Source organism: Macrobrachium rosenbergii, chromosome 5 (assembly GCF_040412425.1).
Source record: "Macrobrachium rosenbergii isolate ZJJX-2024 chromosome 5, ASM4041242v1, whole genome shotgun sequence".
Lineage (NCBI taxonomy): Eukaryota > Metazoa > Arthropoda > Malacostraca > Decapoda > Palaemonidae > Macrobrachium > Macrobrachium rosenbergii.
The window spans coordinates 20,955,046-20,977,043 of NC_089745.1; the positions used below are offsets into that span (position 1 = coordinate 20,955,046).

General features: G+C 39.6%; 1 protein-coding gene across 10 annotated transcripts in view; it reads left to right on the plus strand.

The window, feature by feature from the left end:
- The window catches only part of LOC136838580 (arrestin domain-containing protein 1-like), a 113,192-nt gene that overhangs the window by 58,510 nt on the left and 32,684 nt on the right, over positions 1-21,998 (plus strand). For all 10 annotated transcript variants that reach the window (XM_067103781.1, XM_067103784.1, XM_067103777.1 and 7 more), the window contains exon 8: positions 20,422-20,565. In XM_067103781.1, coding sequence (XP_066959882.1) covers positions 20,422-20,565 — 144 coding nt within the window. The remainder of the gene's footprint in view (positions 1-20,421; positions 20,566-21,998) is intronic.

A 21,998-nucleotide genomic window follows, 5' to 3' on the forward strand; every position in this document is an offset into this window, starting at 1 on the left:
ATAGATTTTTGTCATATCTTTTCCACTATTTTCATCTTAACTTCTGGTAGGAAAATTACCCCCTCAGATTTGCAGGTTGTTAGGTTAGGGTTAGGGGGCCAGCTTCTCATAAATTCAGAAATTCTTGAATAAATTTTTTGTCCCCAAAATTGTGTATTTGACCAGCCCATAAGCTGTGGCTTTGGTGATACGGTACATTGTCTGCAGACTGAGCTCAGAACACCTCAGGTTATTTCAAGTCACCCATAACTGTTATCTTTAGGATGTATACTATAAGGTAACAAGACAGTTTAGTTTTGTGTCAGAGGTATTGTTTTTGCAACAGGTTCTGAGTCTTTGTTTCTCATCTGTACACAGACTTACAAATCATAATTTTGCCTTGCTTTGTTGTTTACAGCATTATGAACAGATGCATGGTTCTTAGTTAAAAAATTATTATCCATATGAAATTCAATAGTAATTAAAAAAATGATGAAAGGGCCAAGGTTCTGATATTCCTTAGTACAATTGCACAGATTTATGCAACCTATGGTGTTTATTCTTTATAACCCTATTGATCATTAGTTGAAATATTTTAATGTAGAAAATTCCAGTGTAGTCTATTTTAGAGATATAACTAACAAACCTTGACTGTCGTGTCATGTCATGTCACTGAGTGGGGAATGATTTATTTGGGATGTATCTTACATCATCATCAGGCTAGTCAGCATTCAAATAAAAGATCATATAGCTGACCTGATGATTTTTTTTGTTCACCTGCTCTCCACCAGGTGTTTTGAATGTTTTAGCTCTTGTCAGAAATCTTGCTTTAGCAGTGGGAGGTTGTCAGTGTTTCAGTTTTTTGGCCTTTGGTCTTTCTTGTATAGGATGTCCTCCATGGGAAACAAAGCCAAGAATGTCAGGTTCAGTAGAAATGGTTACTGTGTTAGCAGGCTGTTTAATTTGGAATTAGACACACTGTTTGTGCCAGCTACAGGTATGTAAAGAGTGATCTTGAAGAATGTAGGAATTGGTCAAAGCACTTTATGCTTAAATTTCTTAAACATAATAAAAATAATAAAAGAAGGGAAGCAGATAGAGTGAGGAAGTTATTACATAGTTCAGGATATAAATCTGCCTTCTCTCCTCTTTTTCAAGTGCCTTTGCCTTCATGTGTCTCTACTCAGACTCTGGCTTTTTCCTCTGCTACTAATTTAGGAAGACCTGAGACTTCTTTTTTTACCTCCACCTTATTCCCTCCTTTTGGATTAAGTGTGTTCAGCAGGATGTGAACCTTATTTTAGAACCAGTTAAAGGTTTAATGGGATTCATGTTAGGGACTGTTCCATGACCCCCCATAGTGTGATCTTTTTTGTGTTTCCCCTTTGAGGGATAAGGCATCGGTGTCCTTGCCTGTCAGTACCAGTTAAAGGTTTAATGGGATTCATGTTAGGGACTGTTCCATGACCCCCCATAGTGTGATCTTTTTTGTGTTTCCCCTTTGAGGGATAAGGCATCGGTGTCCTTGCCTGTCAGTAGCCCCAACTCGGGGCTAATCTGCAACAGTTGGAAGAGCCCTCTGCCAGGGAACTGGGTTAGTTTTCAGGGAAATGTGTTTTTGTGCCCTCTGTCATCTTCCTCTCGTTTACCACACTTCAATACTCATTTAATGCAGTTGCTGAAAGATCGTTTTGGTAAACATAAATCTTCTCACCAAATTTTGATATCAATGTCATTGGGATCTAGTAATGATAATGTTAGCACTGCTATGTGAGTTGCTCTAATTCTGATGATATTTTAACTCAGTCAGTTGTGGAACCAATCTCTTTTCCTATTTCTTGTTCTAATCCTTGTCTGCCATTCCTCTTTCTCCTTGAATTGCACCTGTTCAATCTTTACATCCCGTTTCTTCAGTTATCAGTGAGACTCTTTCTGCCTTTGTTAACGTTTCCTTATCCAGTTCTATAAGGGTTACAGAACCTTCGGTTATTTCTATGCTAGTTGCCATTCAAGCAGTTCTATTCTCCAAGGATTTACCTTTTGGGAGTGGCATAGGTCAGCTGAGACTGTTTTATGCAAGGTTTTGCTGGTGCTTCTCTTTCCCCTTTCTCCTAACCTACCCCATTTTCTTTGGCACCTGCATTGTGTTGACTCATTTGAGCCATAGCAGTCTTCATTTTCCTGTTTCCCCTTCAGTAGAGCCAAAGGTTCATTTTGAAGAGTCGGCTGCTGCCACCTTGTCTCTTTCTCTGGTAGAAGAGGAGTTTGCAGCAGAGGAGTCTCCTGTATTTGGGCACTTGCTGAAGCATTATGCCTTGCTGTATCCTCATTTATTGGAGGAAAGAGGTCCAGTAGAGACCAAGTCTGTTATCTTCAGGTATTTTGGCTCCCATTAAGTCTTTAAAGAAACCAAGAGTTTCTCATTGTGTTAGAGCATGTTTTGATGAGATTTCTCAGGCGTTGGCACACAAGGCCTCTTGTTACAAATACCAGCTCTTGTCTTTCTTCTTTAATGAAATTGCTCAGAGCCTCCTCTTATGATATGGGCACATTACCATTGCTTAAACCTTTTTCGGTAGATGATTCAGATTTCTTTGCCTGGCTTGAACCTTTGAAGAGATGTGCTCTTAAGACTGGCTAGGTGCTTTGGCAAATTGTAAGGCTCAGATTTTGTCCAGGTGTCTTTTTAGAGCTTGTGAAATTTTATTTGTTGCTAAACTTGCGCTCAATACAATTGCCTCTTCTCTGCACCAGCTTAAGTAATTTATGGCACCAGGTGTTATCAAAGTGTAGGAGGAGTCATTTACAGTTCTTGACTTGCATAAACAAGACTATTTCAGACTTTACAGGCAAATGTTCACATGCTTATAGTAACTCGGTTTTCAAGAAGAGAGAACAGTTATGCTCCTGTCTTTCATGATGTGTTTGTGTGTCTGCTGAATGTTTCTGATCATGCAGTAAACAGTACAGTATTTGCTATACATACTGTACAATCGCTTACAAAAATTTTAAAACAATTTCTTTAAAAAATAACAATAATGTTAGAACAGAAAACCATTAGGGAAAAATGTAGGCATAAATACTGGAAATATTTATCAAAAAATTTGACATGAGTGTTTAAATATGGTATTTTTATCCATTATGTTTAACACAATAATAAGATGCTTAGAAAGGCATAAATTGAAGTACGTAATCATAGTTAAGAAATACAGGATGGAAAAACAAATACAAGTACTGTACAAGTTTCTTGTAAAATGTGTCCTGTGCAGCAGACATGACTAAACTTCATCTGCTGAGCAGTAACTAGGATGTTAGAGGGTGAAAAAACTTTAAAAGTGTAGAATACTTGGTTTGTTTACACCATAACATGTAGACACAGAATTCCATTCAAGACCATGGGTACGATGATAAGTATGACATAAGTATTGTATTTAATGTCTGTTTGATGAAAGAGTGGTGAAATTATGAAATTTCTCTTATGGTACAGTAATGGAAAGGAAAAAAAGATACATAATCTGAAGATGAATAGACAACTACTTAGTCTAGAGTACTGTATGTCATAGCTAACCATTTTTTCCAAAAAATGTTTAGTGTTTTATATATACTAATGCTTAAATGGTATCCTGAGACAAGAACAACTTGAAAACAACATAATTATAACTGGTCTTTGTTACTAAGAAAACTAGTTTTAGCTATAGTCTGGAAGTTAAGAATGATTCTAGTTTTAATGAGTATTTTTAAGGGCCACTTGACAGTCCAGCATTTTTGCTTGTCTTGCACCTAGTAGAACTTGTTGATCTTGGACTCTTAGACTTGTACTATACCTTTAATTATAGTTACGTGGAGTGTAAATTTTAGACAAGTAACAGCCTGCAGGTGACAAATAGGAAAATAGTCATGCTGTAAATTGTACCTCAACTAGTTGTGAAGTCACTGTCTTACATGTGGTATATGATCAAGTACCAGTTTTATCCAATATTTAATGGTTTGCCATTGCCTTGTACAATAAGATAGCTTGCAGGCTATTGACTGTGATTGACCAAAACTTGGATTGTCTGTGGAAATGTATCTTTCAGTTGAAGAGATACAGACAGTTGTTTTGTCCTCAAGGAGTTACCCTTCCATGGCCTACCAGAGCTCACTGGTGACCAAACTGATATCAAAGAATTGTCTTTTACCTGGTCTCATGGCTGGGTATTGTGTCACAGTGATAAACACTGTAACACATGATGGAGTATGTAATGGTGTCAAAGATGAGGGCGCACTTTCCCAAATCTTTACAGCAAGGCTGTATACCCAGGTTCTTCCATTGCCCGAGGCTGTACACCCAGGTTCTTCCATTGCCAAAACCTGCTTAGAAGAAGAAGTGATTAATGCACATGTACAGTCTGCCATGTTGTCAACAACAGATGTGCATGGAGACCAAGAACCATCACTTTTCGTTGGTCAACACAGTAAGGTTTAGTATTACCACCACTCTGAAAAAATTCTACTTTTTTCTCTGATTTCATGAGCGAGGATCATGGAAACATCTGAAATAGCAAGATAAATGCTTAATTTTAAGTTCCAGTTCAAGTTTCAGTGTTAAACTTTTGGAATTAATAATATGTGTGTAAAAGCCGGAACCTGGCGTTTCTTGCCAGCAGATGGTCGGCACGTACTCATGGTTGATTGCCAGTTTCGTAAAGCGCAAATTGTTTTAAAGAATTTGTCATTCTAACTAAATGTTTTAACTAAAAGAAATGTTCCACAACTTACAATTAATATAGGAAATCCTTTCAGATTATACAATGTCTACAATAATCTAGGCAGTAAATGAGAATAATTTAGACTAGATTAATAGTGGATGTTGTCTGTAGCCTATAACCTAGGATTACATATCCTTAAGTGGCCTAGCTTAGACCAAGGACCCTAGGATCAGATAATAACAGCATCTGGGCAAATTAAATTGGTGGCCTAGCTATAAGGCTACATATTAGTAAATTTTTTCCTTTTATATAAGCCTGTGCACTTAAGCATGACCTAAATAATCCAGGACTAGGCAGTACCTTATATTAGGTTATGAGTAACATCAAAGATGTCCTTACCACAGAATGGCAATATATATAGTGGACATAATAGATGATTCCGACCAGGAAATTAAGTCAGTCATATACACCCCAAAGTTAGTACTGCATCCTGTAACTGAGAAGTGAGAGTGGATACAAATTCTGCCCAAACAAGGTCTAATGTTAGAATTCTGACTGGAAACAACAAAGTGGCCAATTCAGGTTAAAAAAACTTCAAATCAAAACAAAATAGGGGCGCCAATACTCACCCCTTATGATACTGATAATCCTTGGCTTCAATGTACATTTTCTCTCTTGATGGTATCTAATAAATGAGAGAAAAACTATGATCGAAGTTGTACATGTAGAATTTAGAGGCATGGCAGCATTCCCTAAAACAGAATGGCACCTGGTACCACCTTCACCAGACACGGAGAAACCACTAAAGGAAACGGTTTTCTTACCTGTGTCTGGGGCATTAAAAGCTATAAAACACACCCTTTACCGGGTCAACAGAAAATGGATCTCTACTTCCAATTTGAAGAAAACCCAAATTACTCACCAGGTAGCCCCAGCCTTCCATCCCTTCACTTTCAAAATAATTAATCATGTGAAGGCAGATTTTCAGAATTTTCTAGTGACTAGGAAATGGGAGACAATGGCAGAATTAAAGCCATTTGCCACTGTCATCCCAGTTTCAAAAAATTCCACCAAGGAATGGGCAATGCTTCAACCCTCTTTTGAAAGGAAAAAGCTCCCTTTAGATATAGCTACTCAGCAGTTTGGGACTCTGTTACGAACCGAGGTTTTCGGCCCTTAAGAAAAACGCAGGATTAGATGGAAATAATATTGGGGCTGCTCTGGCTAATCGACAGCTCGCACACACAAAGGAGGAGGAATAAACAAAATACAGGAGTTTGCTATAAAAATATATTTATTAATTTTAAACTTAATAAAAATCTTAAGAAAAAAACAAAGGTCATAACAAAATGAGCCAGGTCTGGGCCACGAAACACAAAAATAAATAAAGCAATATTACTTTACAACCAAAAAAAAGGAAGTACCAGCAGCAGTCAATACAAAAAAAAAACCATCTCCAACGAAGTCCACCAACGGGCGACAACAGGACGTATTGTCACGACGTCCTGCTGCCGTCTCGACAAATACAAAGAACACGGGGCCACTACACCCGTGCCAAAACCGCCGACAGGGTCTCCACCTGCGGCCAACAAACGACCATCTCCGCTGGTGCGCTGCTCCAGCCTGGATACAAACACCGGCTGCCCAAGAAAACGTCCTCAAAGTCGAACTGCTGCTGGTACCCAAAAGTTCTCATCCCCGAGAGAACAACCCGTTCGCTACTGCTGCCCGAACCTGACTAAAGGTTGGCGCCACGCCAACACAGACGTAAACACTCCTGTGAAAATAAGAGGAGGTGGGGAGGATTAGCCAAATAAACAAACTACCGTACCGCCCATAAAACAACCAAAGATCCTAATACCTTCCCTCCCGACAGAAAAAAAAAAATTACAATTTTTTTTTTTTTTTTTTTTTTTTTTTTTTTTTTTCTTCAAAATAACCAACCTCCCCCTCCAATGTGGTGAAAACTCCGACAACCAGAGCAGAGCCAATCCTGTCACACGGTCGCCAATGTTACGAACCGAGGTTTTCGGCCCTTAAGAAAAACACAGGATCTAGATGGAAATAATATTGGGGCTGCTCTGGCTAATCGACAGCTCGCACACACAAAGGAGGAGGAATAAACAAAATACAGGAGTTTGCTATAAAAATATATTTATTAATTTTAAACTTAATAAAAATCTTAAGAAAAAAACAAAGGTCATAACAAAATGAGCCAGGTCCAGGCCACGAAACACAAAAATAAATAAAGCAATATTACTTTACAACCAAAAAAAAAGGAAGTACCAGCAGCAGTCGATACAAAAAAACCATCTCCAACGAAGTCCACCAACGGGCGACAACAGGACGTATTGTCACGATGTCCTGCTGCCGTCTCGACAAATACAAAGAACACGGGGCCACTGCAGCCGTGCCAAAACCGCCGACAGGGTCTCCACCTGCGGCCAACAAACGACCATCTCCGCTGGTGCACTGCTCCAGCCTGGACACAAACACCGGCTGCCCAAGAAAACGTCCTCAAAGTCGAACTGCTGCTGGTACCCAAAAGTTCTCATCCCCGAGAGAACAACCCGTTCGCTACTGCTGCCCAAACCTGACTAAAGGTTGGCGCCACGCCAACACAGACGTAAACACTCCTGTGAAAATAAGAGGAGGGGGGAGGATTAGCCAAATAAACAAACTACCGTACCGCCCATAAAACAACCAAAGATCCTAATAGACTCTCATGAAAAGAACCTCAGAGCGGACAACCTCGGCAGAATTTCATGCTAGGATCCACCTCCTTAGTATTATAACCTCTACCACCTTGCTGGAAGTTGCCACTAAAAGGCTTCCATAAGATTCCAGAACAATTTTTGCTGTTGTGGCCAAAAGTCATATGTGAACCCTAAGGGAAGCACTCTGTGACTCTCTAGAGTGGCACATAAAAGTGCTAATGGAAACATTGGAGGGCTCCAACAAGTCACTCCCCAATGTGACTTCATTTACAGGCAGTCCCCAGTTATCGGTGGTCCGGTTTTACGGCGCTTGCCTAGCGACGAAAATTGGTGATTTTTGGTGTTGATTTCCTCTTATCGGTGCCGATAATTGAGTAAGGGCGTCAATACTTACCTAACAGAGGTGCCAGTCTCCGATTATTGGTGCTGATAAGCGCTGAACATCGCTGATTTTCCGTTTTCGGTGATTTTCACTTATCATCATGCCGTCGGAACAGAACCCCTGCCGATAACCAGGGACTGCCTGTATTACACTCTAACCCGTTCGGTAAGGACCTGTTTGAGGAGTCTGTTGTGGCTCAACTTAATGAGCAAGCCCACCAACAGAATTGTGCCATGTGCACTCTTCTGGAGAAAGGGGAATTCAGGAAACAAAAAACCCGAAATTTCCCTTTACCCAATCCAAAAAGGCTCACTACGATCAAAAATCATATAAGCCTTCAGTCACCCCCAAAAGTTTTTCCTCAAAAACAGTTAGGTGGTCAAAAGGACAACTCCCTACAAAGGGACAACAACAACAACAACAACAGCAAGGACATCCTTTTCACAGTTCCAAAAACCTTCTTATAGAGGAAAAGGAAAAGCAATACCTGGAATGCCTACCAAGGGCAAAGGCAGAGGAAGAGGCAGATACCAATAGGCAATGGAAGTCTGAAGTCTTCCCCTTGGGGACACACCATTATTTTCAATGGGATGGGGTGGAAATGGTCTCATCGCCCCCCTCCTTTAAAGTGGTTCTTCCAAAAACCAGACCCCTCTCTGGAAGATTATGTGCAGAAGGCCCTGTTAAAGGGAGCCATAGAAAAACATGCATATTCACCACCAAGCATGTCTCTTCAATGTCCCCAAAAAGGATTCCTCCAAACGAAGAGTGATCCTTGACCTATCAACATTGAACAAGCATATTGTTTGCCAAAAGTTTCGGATGACTACCGTTGCCTAAGTACTTGGGCAGCTTCTATAGATCTGAAAGATGCATGCTGGCACGTCCCTATCACCGTTCCCTTCTGCTCCTTCTCAGCGTTCCGGATAGGGAAAGATATGTACAGGTTCAGATTCATGCCCTTTTGGGGTAAACACTGCCCCAAGAATTTTTACAAAATTAGCAACGGTAGTTGTTCGGGAACAGACAAGAAAGAATACAACTAACAGCCTACCTAGGCAAGTAGTTAATCTTGGGGCCCATAAGAAAAGAGTGGTTGAAAAACCTAAGAGCAGTGGTCAACAGACTACAGTCAAAAGGTTTTATAATAAATTAATTGGAAAAAATCCCGCCTCATGCCCAGCAGACGCTTTCGGTGGCTGGGGCTGTGTTGGGATACTCTTCATGGCCTATTGTCTCTCCTCATCAGTACTCAAAACAGAATAAGGAAAAACTTCAAAACGTTCCTTGCACAGCCCAGAGTTTCCAGATGGCAATTAGAATGTATGATGGGCCTGCTGCAGTTTGCATTACAGGCAGTCCCCGGTTATCGGCGGGGTTCCGTTTCTGAGGGTGTGATGATGACCAAAAATTGGCGATTTTCGGTTATCGGCACCTCTGTTATGTATGTATCGGCGCCAATACCCAATTATCGGCCCCGATAAGCGGAAATCTGCGATTTTCGGCGCCGAAAATTGCTGATGTTTGTCACTAGACAAGCCCCATAAAACCGGATCACTGTTAACCGAGCCCGCCATTAACCGGGGACTGCCTGTACTAAAAGATCCAATACTCAGATTGCAACTAAAAAATGTGAACAAAATTCTGGCTATCGCATGCAATAAAAAAGATGCTAGACCGACGTCATCAAAAGAATAAAAAAGTTGGGGAGGTACTTCGGCCTTGGGCCCGGAAGGAATCTCTGGCGAAACAGGTCACCCTGACTCCTCCATCTGTATGAGTGACAATATACACAGATGCCTCATTGACAGGTTGCGAGGACATTGGGAGTCTCGCCAGGTGGCAGTGAGGTGGTCAGCTACTCTGAGGAATGTCATATCAGTTTCCTGGAGCTGATGGCTGTCTTTTTGTCTCTCAAAAAATGTCCGAATCTCTGGAAATGAAGAAAAGAACAACATAGAACAGGAAAGAGACATGGGGAAATCCTTATTATTACCCATATCAGGTAATGGGGATAACAAGCAAACCATCATAGTGATGAATGTGCAGGGTTTAGTTTTGAGTAACTCAGAAAGAAAAATAGAGTTCTTAGAAGAACTAACCCAGACTGAAAAAATAGATATAATGAGTGGAAGTGAAACCTGGTATTCCCAAGAGACTGGTAATGATGATCAGATAAAGGGTTTCCAAACTTATAGATCAGATAGAAAAAATAGGAATCAAGGGGGGAACCGCAATGTATGGGAGAGACGTTAATTAAGGAAAAATCTGTGAGAAATATAGTAACACAGAATGTGAATTAATAGCGGTAGAATTTGAATCTGAAAAATTAGTGAACATCGTAATATACAGATCCCCTAATACTAAAGAGTTTGACATACTAATAGACAAATTGGATGATATGTATGCAGAAATCACAAAGACTGGACTATACTCCTATTCGGAGACTTTAACTTTCCTTTCGTAGATTGGAAAGAATGAATAGGAAATTGTGGGTGTATTTATACATAAAAAAGAGAGTAATAGTAGCGCAGATAGTAAAAGGCAATTCGAAAAGCTATTAGATGTGCTACTAGAACATAACATTCAGCAAATAAATCACCTGCCAACAAGAAAGGATAATATTTTAGACCTAGTATTTGTGAATGAGGTGAACTATGTTAAAGAAATAATAGTGTATAATACGAGTATTTCAGACCATAATGTCATAGAATTAACAGTCTGTTCCAAAGCAAGTGAAAACAGAGATAAGCAAGAGACGAAAAAGTGGGAAGGATATGGAAAATACAATTTCTATAGTAAGAATATAAAATTATCAGAAATAAATGAATTAAACAAAGACAGGGAAAACATATTCATAAGTGATAATGTACAGGTAAATACGGATGTATTATATAAAATATTAGAGAAAATAGTGGATAAATATATACTGAAGAAGAAAAATAAACATCAGTCATGCATACCAAGAGACAGAAGGATCTTGTTCCAGAAAATCAGAAATTGGAAAAAAGGTCTTGCAAAAGAAAAGAATGCATGGAAAGTGGTGGAACTAAAAAGTAAGATAGAAAAGGCAGAACAAAAGATTATACAGTCAAAAGAAAATGAAAAACGGAACTTAGAAGAAAAGACCCTACAAAATATCAAGCAAAACCCCAAAATATTTTACTCTATACAAAAAAGATGAATAAAAGAAGAGTAGAAATAGGCCCTCTAAGAATTGAAGGGCGATTAACGAATGAAAAAAAAATAGAAAATATGCAATATATTAGGAGAAAGATATAAGAGAGAATTTACATCTAGAATTGATAATGAAGATAATGATACAGAAATGAGAGACGAAGATAGTGAATATTTATCGGACATAAATATTAATGAACCTGATATTGTACAGGCTATTAATGAAATTAAAAATGGATCAGCAGCCGGACTAGACAGTGTCCCTACCATTTCATTAAAGAAAGTAGTTCATTCTATCGCAAAGCCGCTCGCAATATTATTAAGACAAAGTGTAGATTTATGATGAACATAAATTAGCATATATTAGCCTTATTTTAAAAAATGGATCAAGACTAGAGGCAAGTAATTATAGGCCTGTGAATCTAACATCACATATTATGAAAGTGTATGAAAGGGTAATGAAGAAAAATATAATGAAACATTTAATGAAAAATAGTTTGTTTAATATAGGACAACATGGTTTTATACCCGGAAAAAGTACACAAACCCAACTGTTAGTCCACCATGAAAACGTATATAAAAATATGATAAACAAAAAAGATACAGATGCAGTTTACCTAGACTTTGCAAAAGCTTTTGACAAGGTAGACCATAATATATTAGCAAAAATAATTAGAAAACATAATATTGTGGACAAAGTAGGAAGATGGATAAAAGAATTTTTGCAAAACAGAAAAGAGATAGTGATTGCAAACGATGAGAAATTGGATGAAGCTAAGGTAATATCCGGTGTGCCACAAGGTATGGTGTTAGCTGCATTGCTGTTTATTATTATGATTGCAGACATAGACAGTAATGTTAAGGACTTGGTAGTGAGAAGTTTTGTTGATGACACAAGAATAAGTAGAGAAATTACCTGTGATGAAGATAGGAACTCGCTACAAAGAGACCTAAACAAAATATATGAATGGGCAGAGGTAAATAGGATGGTATTTAACTCTGATAAATTTGAATCAATAAATTATGGTGATAAAGAAGGAATGCTACATGCATATATGGGACCTAATAATGAGACAGTCACAAATAAGGAAGCAGTTAAAGACCTTGGTGTGATGTTGAATATGAATATGTTATGTAATGATCAGATAGCAGTACTATTGGCAAAATGCAAAGCAAAAATGGGAATGTGGTACCCACACTACCAAAAAGATATTGCACAAATAGAGAGTGTACAAAGGTCCTTTACAGCTAGAATAGAAGAAGTTAAGGACCTTGACTACTGGGAAAGACTATAATTCTTAAAATTATATAGTCTCGAAAGGAGGAGAGAATGCTACATGATAATACAGGCATGGAAACAGATAGAAGGAATTACCGAAAACATCATGGAGCTAAAAATATCAGAAAGAGCATGCAGAGGTAGATTAATAGTGCCCAAAACTATACCAGGAAAACTAAGGGAAGCACACAGGACATTAATCCACTATGCACCAGCATTGATAATGCAGCGTCCATTCAATGCGTTACCAGCTCATCTGAGGAACATACAGTATATCAGGAGTGAGCGTAGATGTGTTTAAGAATAAGCTCGACAAATATCTAAGCTGCATCCCAGACCATCCAAGATTGGAAGATGCAAAATATACCGAAAGATGCATTAGCAATTCTCTGTTAGACATCAGAGGTGCCTCACACTAAGGGACCTGGGGCAACCCGAACAAACTGTAAGGTCTGTAAGGTAAGAGACACACATTTTGTTGGTTCTAGACAACATGACTACAGTGTCCTGCATCAAGAGGTCAGGAACGCATTCACCTCCTCTCAATATGATAATGCTAGTCATCCTTCGGATGGCGCAAGCAAGAAAGTGGTACTTGTCTGCAATTCACCTCTTAATAGCAGACTCTCTATCACGGAAATTGACAGCCTCAACAGAGTGGATGTTGGACAACCACTCTTTTCAAACAATATCCAACATGCTCCCATAACCGGAAGTGGACCTGTTCGCCACATACAAGAATCTTAGTACTCCCAGTGTGTGTCTCCAAACTTGGACAGTCAAGCAGCAGCAAGAGATGCCTTCCTACAAGACTGGAACAAATGGAAAACGATATACTTTTTTCCTCCATAGTCTCAGATTTCGAAGGTTTTGAGCAAGCTTCTAACTTTCAAAGGAATACTTAATGCCCCAAATTGGCCAAATAGGCATTGGTTCCTATTACTCTAACAACAGATGAAGAGATCAGTTCCACTACCGTCCGCTGTTCTATCCTAGACAGTAAGAGGGAAAGTCGTCTACGCATCCTTCTTTCTGAGCCGAGACCTTCACAAGTGGATTTTTAAAATATTTACTGTGAAAATTACTCACCCAGTATTGCTAGGTACCTAGTGCAAAAACTGCGGACATCATCTGTCCGACAATACCAGTCCGTATGGAAGATATGGTTAGGCTATACCCAAACTGAGAGCTCGGTTGAAATTTCTATGGAAACACACTTAAAATTTCTTATATACCTTATATACCTTTAAAGACAAAGCCTTGCTGTTACAACAATCATGGCATACAAGGCAGCATTAACGGAACCCTTGCTTTATGGATTCAGGATTGACTCTAATATAGAAATTGTCACGTCCCTTCTCCGGTCTTTTGCACTACAAAGACCCGTTCCCGAAAGGATTCCAATTACTTGGTCCCTGAACAAGGTGCTTAGACCTCTATCAACCCCTCAATTCAGCAGACCCAATACAACCACAACTCACATGCTGCAAAAGGCGATCTTCTTGATTGTGTTAACCCTTAAACGCCGAAGCCCTATTTACAAAAATGTCTCCCGTATGCCGGCGGCCTCCGAGAGGTAGCGCCGAAGCGGAAAAAAAGTTTTTTTCAAAAAATCACAGCGCACTTAGTTTTTAAGATTAAGAGTTCATTTTTGGCTCCTGTTTTTCTCATTGCCTGAAGTTTAGTATGCAATCATCAGAAATGAAAAAAAATATCATCATATATAAATATTGGAATATATATATGACAGCAAAAAAAAATATATAATTGTATACAAATCGCTGTAAGCAAAATGGTTAAAGCTAATGAGTTAATTTTTTTAGCTGTATTGTACACTAAATTGCGATGATTTTGGTATATAACAGATTGTAAAACGATTAAAGCAACACAGAGAAAATATTATCACAAAATGATGCATGAATTTAACGAATGCTGGACGTAAAAAAGTTTTTTTCAAAAATTCACCAAAAATCGAAATATTGTGCTAGAGACTTTCCAATTGTTTCAAAATGAAGGAAGTTGATTGGATATTACTAGACTATAAGTTTTTTAGCTTACAATTGCATTTTTTTACCATTTCGATCGAGTTAAAGTTGACTGAAGGTCGATTTTTTTTCTATATATCGTTATTTATATGAAAATATTTCAAAACTGTTAAGAGCTAAAAGAATGATTTATTTTTTGTTGTATTCTACATGAAATTGCACACATTTTGATGTATAACACTTTATGTAACGAATAATATAAAACGGTGAAAAAATTACGGCAAGTTGACTCAAGAAATGACAGTATTTTCAGCGGAGTCCGCGCGCGCGGAGCGAAGGAAAAAGATTTTTTTCAAAAATTCACCAAAAATCGAAATATTGTGCTAGAGACTTTCCGGTTGTTGCAGAATAAAGGTAAATGATTGATTGTTACTAGAATGTAAGAATTTTGGCCTACGGTTGCGTTTTTCGAGCATTTTGGTCGAGTCAAAGTTGACCAAATGTTAAAATTTTGTCAGTTATCGTGATTTAAATGAAAATATTACAAAACTGTGAAGAGCTAAAAGAATGATTTATTTTTTGTTGTATTCTACATGAAACTGCGCACATTTTGATGTATAACACTTTATGTAATGAATAATATAAAACAGCGAAAAAATTACGGCAAGTTGACTCAAGAAATGACAGGATTTTCAGCGGAGTCCGCGCGCGGGGAGCGAAGGAGACAGTTTTTTCAAAAATTCACAAAAAATCGAAATATTGTGCTAGAGACTTTCCGTTTGCTGCAGAATAAAGGTAAATGATAGATTGTTACTAAAATGTAAGAATTTTGGCCTACGATTGCGTTTCTCGAGCATTTCGGTCGAGTCAAAGTTGACCGAATGTTAAAATTTTGTCAGTTACCGTTATTTAAATGAAAATATTACAAAACTGTGAAGAGCTAAAAGAATGATTTATTTTTTGTTGTATTCTACATGAAATTGCGCACATTTTGATGTATAACACTTTATGTAATGAATAATATAAAACGGCGAAAAAATTACGGCAAGGTGACTCAAGAAATGACAGGATTTTCAGCGGAGTCATGTGTGGAGCTTAAGGAAAAAGTTTTTTCAAAAATTCACCAAAAATAGAAATTTTGTGCTAGAGACTTTCCGTGTGTTGCAGAATAAAGGTAAATGATAGATTGTTACTAAAATGTAAGAATTTTGGCCTACGGTTGCGTTTTTCGAGCATTTCAGTCGAGTCAAAGTTGACCAAATGTTAAAATTTTGTCAGTTATCGTGATTTAAATGAAAATATTACAAAACTGTGAAGAGCTAAAAGAATGATTTATTTTTTGTTGTATTCTACATGAAATTGCACACATTTTGATGTATAACACTTTATGTAACGAATAATATAAAATGGCGAAAAATTTACGGCAAGGTGACTCAAGAAATGCCAGGATTTTCAGCGGAAACCCGGCAATGAGCTTAAGGAAAAAGTTTTTTCAAAAATTCACCATAAATCGAAATATTGTGCTAGAGACTTTCCGTTTGTTGCAAAATGAAGGTAAAAGATTGAATAATTAGATTTTTGAATATCACCAGAATATTAGATTTTTGCTCATATAAAAGATATATATATATATATATATAGTAAATATATATATATATATATATATATATATATATATATATATATATATATATATATATATATATATATACATTCATACATACACACTTATATATAATTATATTGTTTTTTACTTTGCTACGAATACATAACTAAAAGGAATGGTTGTGAAAAACTTTGTTTTTGCATAAAACGAAATAATATACAAAACACCAATGAATACAGATATATAAAAACTTGTAATAAATATAAAACTAAAAATAAATTCAATGCAGAATACTCACTCGTAATCCTGACTCTTCGTTCTGTTCTTGTTTTCTCCCTCCTCCATTGAAGAGTCTTGCATTTTTTTCCTCCCAACATGACAAGGCACAAGCGGAGGAGGGAGACGCGCGCCCTTTCTGCTGATGGGCCGCACTTCGGCGGCTCGCTGCGCCCTCCGGTGTCGCTCGGGTAGGCGCACTCCAGTATATAACCGCAGTGTGGTACTTACGGCTACACTCCTCGAACCTGCAAAGTGCTACATTCTGCCATTCATATGGCACACCCGGCACCGTTTCTGTTTGCGCCCTACTATGAGCTCCAGTGTGTGATCTCTGGCTGCAGCCGACACACAGGGTCGACTACCCGACGGGACACTGGAATGCGAGGGAGGGCGGCGGCATCTTCAAAGGCGGCGGCATCATCAAGGTCAGCGGCAGCAGGGGCGGCGTTGGCAGGATCAGGAATTCTGAGGTTGGCCCACCTAGCGACATCTGCCCTTTCCTCTCGGGGCAGAGCTGGAGCTCGGGGCAGGGGGCCGGCGTTGGAAGGTCACTCCTCTGGGTTGAAGTTTATGAGGGCATTCCCAGCCACATCAAGAAACTGGATGTGGGTCAACCTCCGAGCGTCCGAATTATACCCACAGTAAAGGATGTAGGCATTCTGGAGGGCCAACTGAAGGAGGTATTTGACGAGCTTCTGTGTCCACCTCCTGGTTCTCCTGGCGAAGGGATAATACTGGATGAGTTGATCAAAGAGATCAACTCCTCCCATGTGCCTGTTGTAGTGCCCGATGACAGTAGGGTGCTGGACACGAAACTCCTCATATGTAACTCGGCCCTGCCGACGTGTCTTCTTCCGCTGAATGACCTCTTCTTGGATGGGCTCATGACTCCTCGTAATCATGGGCACGAGTCGGACCCCCTTCCAACAGATGACGAAGACATCTCCCTTCCGCCGCCACTCTGTCTCTCCTCTTGCCAGATGTTGCGGGTGGCTAGCAAACCTCTTGAGGACATTCGGGGCCCCACGCAACAACCGAAGGGTACCACTGACATGCACACCTGCTTCATACAGTTCCTGGGCCAGGGATACCGAATTATAATAATTATCCATAAACAGGTGGTATCCCTGGTTACGGAAACGATTCACAAGACCGAAGACAGTGTCACTCAGCGTGGAGAAGACCCCAGAATACACCAAGAAGTCCACGACGTATCCAGTGTTGGCTTCCGTAATGAAAAATAACTTCACACCATATTTCTTTGGCTTCTTGGGGTTGTACACTTTTATACTTAGACGCCCTTTGTATGGCATCATACCCTCATCCAAAGAAAGGTTCTTGGAAGGAACCACGAGAGTCTGGCACCGTTCACGAATGAACACCAACACTGGGCGGACTAAGATGAGGCGGTCGGGGTTATTCAGGGGTATAGCCCTTCGGTTGAAGGCGTTGAAATACCTGTCCATTGCCAGGAAACTATCACGGGGCATAATGCCGGGCACATTGGGCGTACTTAAAAAAAAATTCCGCCTCCAATATTGCCTGACGTCGGCAGCAGGCATCATTCCCAAAAAAATGTGGAGCCCCAAAACATGCGCCATGTCCGTGAGGTTGCAGCCCCGCCAGTGATACAACAACGTCGTCTGCAGTTCCTCACAGCAGTACCGAGCGTAATCTGCCGTCTCCGCAACAAGGAATTCCAGCAATTCCCGCGTCAGGAAAAGCTGAATGAACCCCAGTGTAGTGAGAGGCACAGGGACGGTCAGTCCAGGTACTGCCGTGAATGGGTGCATGTTAGGTGGGGTGGGGTCCTCCAACCACCCCTCATCACTTTCGGACGAACGGCCTTCACCCGAGCTGCCGCGACGTTGCGACCTTCTGCGGGTCTGCGCTCGCGCACGCGCACGGGCACGTCTTCGCACTCCCACACTCCCAGCTGCGCCGTCTCCTTCACTTTCGCCATCACTTTCAGTCTCGTCCCCACCAGCCACAATCGGGACATCCTCCTCCTCCAACTCAGACTCTCCCTCATATGCACTAAAACCACTAAATTCTAATTCACTTTCCTCCTGTGGATCCCGTATGGACATTGGGGGCAAATACTCATCATCACTGACATCAGGCGTGATGTCCTCATCGCTGGATGACCAGCTGCCACCGAAATCAGGACTTCCCACTTGCTCTCGATCGAGCTCCGACAAGTATTCGTCTATGTCCTTTTGTTGGAGGCCTCCCAAATGTTTTTGGATGCCCCTCAGGACACCCCGATGCTTCCTAGGGGTCGTAAAAGGCACGGGATGTGGTCCTTGGTCGGATTCGGTCACACGTGGGCGAACAACACGGCGCTGAGAAGCTGGGTCACTTTGGATGCTGGGTCCTTCTCCAGCATCCCAGTCTAAAACTCGCCTCACACGCTCACTACCGACAGGCAGTATGCGCCTTTCACGGTCCTGACGGCTTTGTGACATCTCTGCAAACGTCCTGTTGCACCACGAATATGCAAACACTCGCCAAGTTCTGCAAAACACGATTGCGTCAAAAAATCGCTCCCGCAAGGTCCGACGCTGATGCTATCTGGTGCGAGAAGGAGGGAATTCGCGCATGCACGTCTGGGTGACGCTTATAAACAAAACAACACCTTGATCCGTGAACTCCCAGCATCCCTCAAGGCGCGTGATTTGAAACCTTCCGCAAACTAGGCCTATAATTATTTTTCCGCGAATATTTAAAAAAAGCATTTTCAGTCGACGTATGCTACGTCCACTTGGCATACGACAGACAATTTTAGTCGACGTATGGTACGTCCATTAAGTGTTAAAGGGTTAACTTCAGGAGCTCTTATTAGCGAATTGGGTTCTCTTAGACGTGGACAATACATTGCGTAAACAGCTGACCATCAATTATTATTGTATGCTGGTCCATTATTCCTAGCCAGGAATGAGAATCCTTTAAGAAGGAAATCCCCTATTTTGATAAGAAAACTCAATTTAGCAGACAAGACATTATGCCCGGTTCAAGAGCCGAAGGTTTACCTAGAAGTTATGACAAACATCCCAGAGTGTCCGATTCTCTTACATACACCCTAGCACAAACAAATCACTCTTCCTACAAGGGCTGATAATGATTGTAGTGTCTCTCATTAAAAAGGCAAATCCACATTCCTTTCCTAGGTCACATATTAGGAAAGTAAGTATGTTGTTGGCTTCTTCAGAAATGTCTCTTTCGAAGAAGTCTCCAAATGTACAGGGCGGTCATCAGAGAGTATTTTTTAAAAAATATTACTGCCACGAGCTCGTACAAATTCGGCTACACTGTGTATCAGTAGGTGCCATAGTTAGTCCTAACCCCTATGCACTACAGCAGAAAACCAGGGATCTTATTGATGGTGAGTATGCTAACTATTGCTGGGAGAAGGGCAACAGTACTGTAACCAAACCCAGCATGCTTAAGTAAGCCACTGTAGAACTACACCCTAAAACATAAGTTTGTGTATAGTTCCTTGTTCTTTGGTACCAAAACCTGAGGAGTATTTGGAATAAAGAATGGGTTTGAAATTTGTGGCTAGACCTCGAACCATAAATGTTTTTTCTTTGGGGTGTCGGGATTAAAAATTGAGAGCCTAAGCCTTTTTGTCATCTTTCAATTTCTTTGTAAAGCTCCTTGAGGATGAAACAAGCGACTACAATATAAAAAACAGGTTGTGATGTAGGAAAAACCTATTTTTGGTAGTCGCTGTTGAGTCCTCAAAACCCTCCCACTTCCCTGACGAAAAGATATGGGATTTGGGCAAGGAATCATCCTGCATTGACCAACAGAAATTAATGCTTCTTCTAAGCAGGTTTTGGTGATGGAAGAACCTGGGTATACATTATATAGTCTTGCTGTAAAGATTTGGGAAAGTGCCCCCTTATCTTGGAGTCCATTACATACTCATCATGTGTTACAGTGTTTATCACTAAGACACAATACCCGGCCGCGAGACCAGCTGAAAGAGAATTCTTAGGTATTAGTTTGGTCACCATGGAGCTCTAGTAGACCATGGAAGGGTAACTCCTTGAGGGCTCAACAGCAACTACCAAAAATAGGTTTTTCCTACGTCAAAACTTTTTTTTTTTTTTTTTTTTTTTTTTTTTTTTTTGAGAGAGAGAGAGAGAGAGAGAGAGAGAGAGAGAGAGAGAGAGAGAGAGAGAGAGAGAGAGAGAGACAGTTTATTTGAATTGTGTAAAACATGAATTTCCTGTAGAACAATACTGTCTTTAGTATTGCATAATCATATTTATTTTCAAAGTAGTTTATGACTATATTGATGTATTTCTTTTTTTTTTTCAGCTATACCTGTATACAACCCATGCATGTTTGGAGTTGCAAATTTCACTGAAGATGATAGTGATGATGAGCATGGAAACAATGGAATGAAATTTGCTCCTCATTACATATCTTACACTCTTGTTAATGCGAAGCACCAGCAGTCAGGTAAATAACATGCATGTCCTGTACAAATTTTTTTATTTGTAAGGAAAGTATACTAAGCAGAAATTCAAAACTAGTAAAAGTACAGTACAGTATATTGGAAAAGGATTAATTTTATGAAATAGCTCAACAATTTATATAGTCTTGTAGGGCTTCCATAAAGAATGAATTCCTGAAAGAGATATGCAGACTGAAGCTTGGCAAAATTAGGACAATTTGGACAGCTAGGTGGGAGTGGACTAAAGGAAATGGATGAAAATAACAAAAATGTATTGCATCTTTGAGCCAAATGGTGACATGAAAAAACCTTCGGTACTATTTAGTAGGGGTCCTCTCAGTGAGTGAATACCTTATTGAAGTCATGCGGCTTCAGCTAAATTTTAAATGTCTCTCCTTACTTATCTCTTTTTTAATATTATTTCAACTTCTTGCAAACTATAAGCTTTCTTCCATCCTTCTGTCCAACAGTCCAACTTTATCTTCACTGTCTTGATTATCAAGAGGGGGTACCATTGCTATGTTTAGAATTAATTTTTGAAACCATTAGTGAAATTGTGGTTATTTATCAGCCACCTGCCAATGTTTGGGCCTGATAAGTATCAGCATGCCAGATATATTGATATTTGAAAGGTGGGACTATTCAAGGGGTGGGCTGGTTTCTATGGATAGGATCTTGGCATTTATTTGGCTTGGCTGCCAGGATGGTTCAAGTGAGGTGATTGTATTAATGTAGTAGTCTCAATGTCATCAAGCATGTTGGTTTACACTTTAGCAAACCAAATCAAGTTGATACTGTCCCTTTGGGATAGCTTCTCAACACATAGACTGTATTATTATTGTAATAGGTAGTTTGAAGGTGGTGAACCCTATTCATATGGAACCAAATTGACCAAATTTCTGGTATCTTAATATTTTGAAGGGGACACATTTTTTTTTATAATACTACATATTTATATTATTAGTGGTAAAAGCAAGATGATAGGTCTTTTAATCAGCTTTTTAAGACCACAAACATTTATTATTGGACTTCATAGTTTTGTGTTCTGATGTATATATGTTGTAAGAGAAGTGTTTTAACTTTTCAGTATTGTTTGAATAAATTTTATTATTGAATGTCTTTACAAACCAAATGCTGTATGAACATAGTACTATGAATACAGCCCATCTAAACCTTTTAGATGAGCAGATCAGTTGGTGTACACTTGTGCACCTGAAAAAAATTAGAATTGAAAAATTGTCATCAATAAACAAGTAAAATATGTGCCAAAGTTTCTTCAGCGCTATAGAGTTTTCTGTACAGCTGCTACAGCGTATAATCAAGGCCACTGAAAATAGATTTATCTTTTGGTGGTCTCGGTATAATGCTGTATGAGCTGTGCCCATGAAACTTTAACCACGACCCGGTGGTGGCTTATCCTATATTGTTGCCAGCAGCA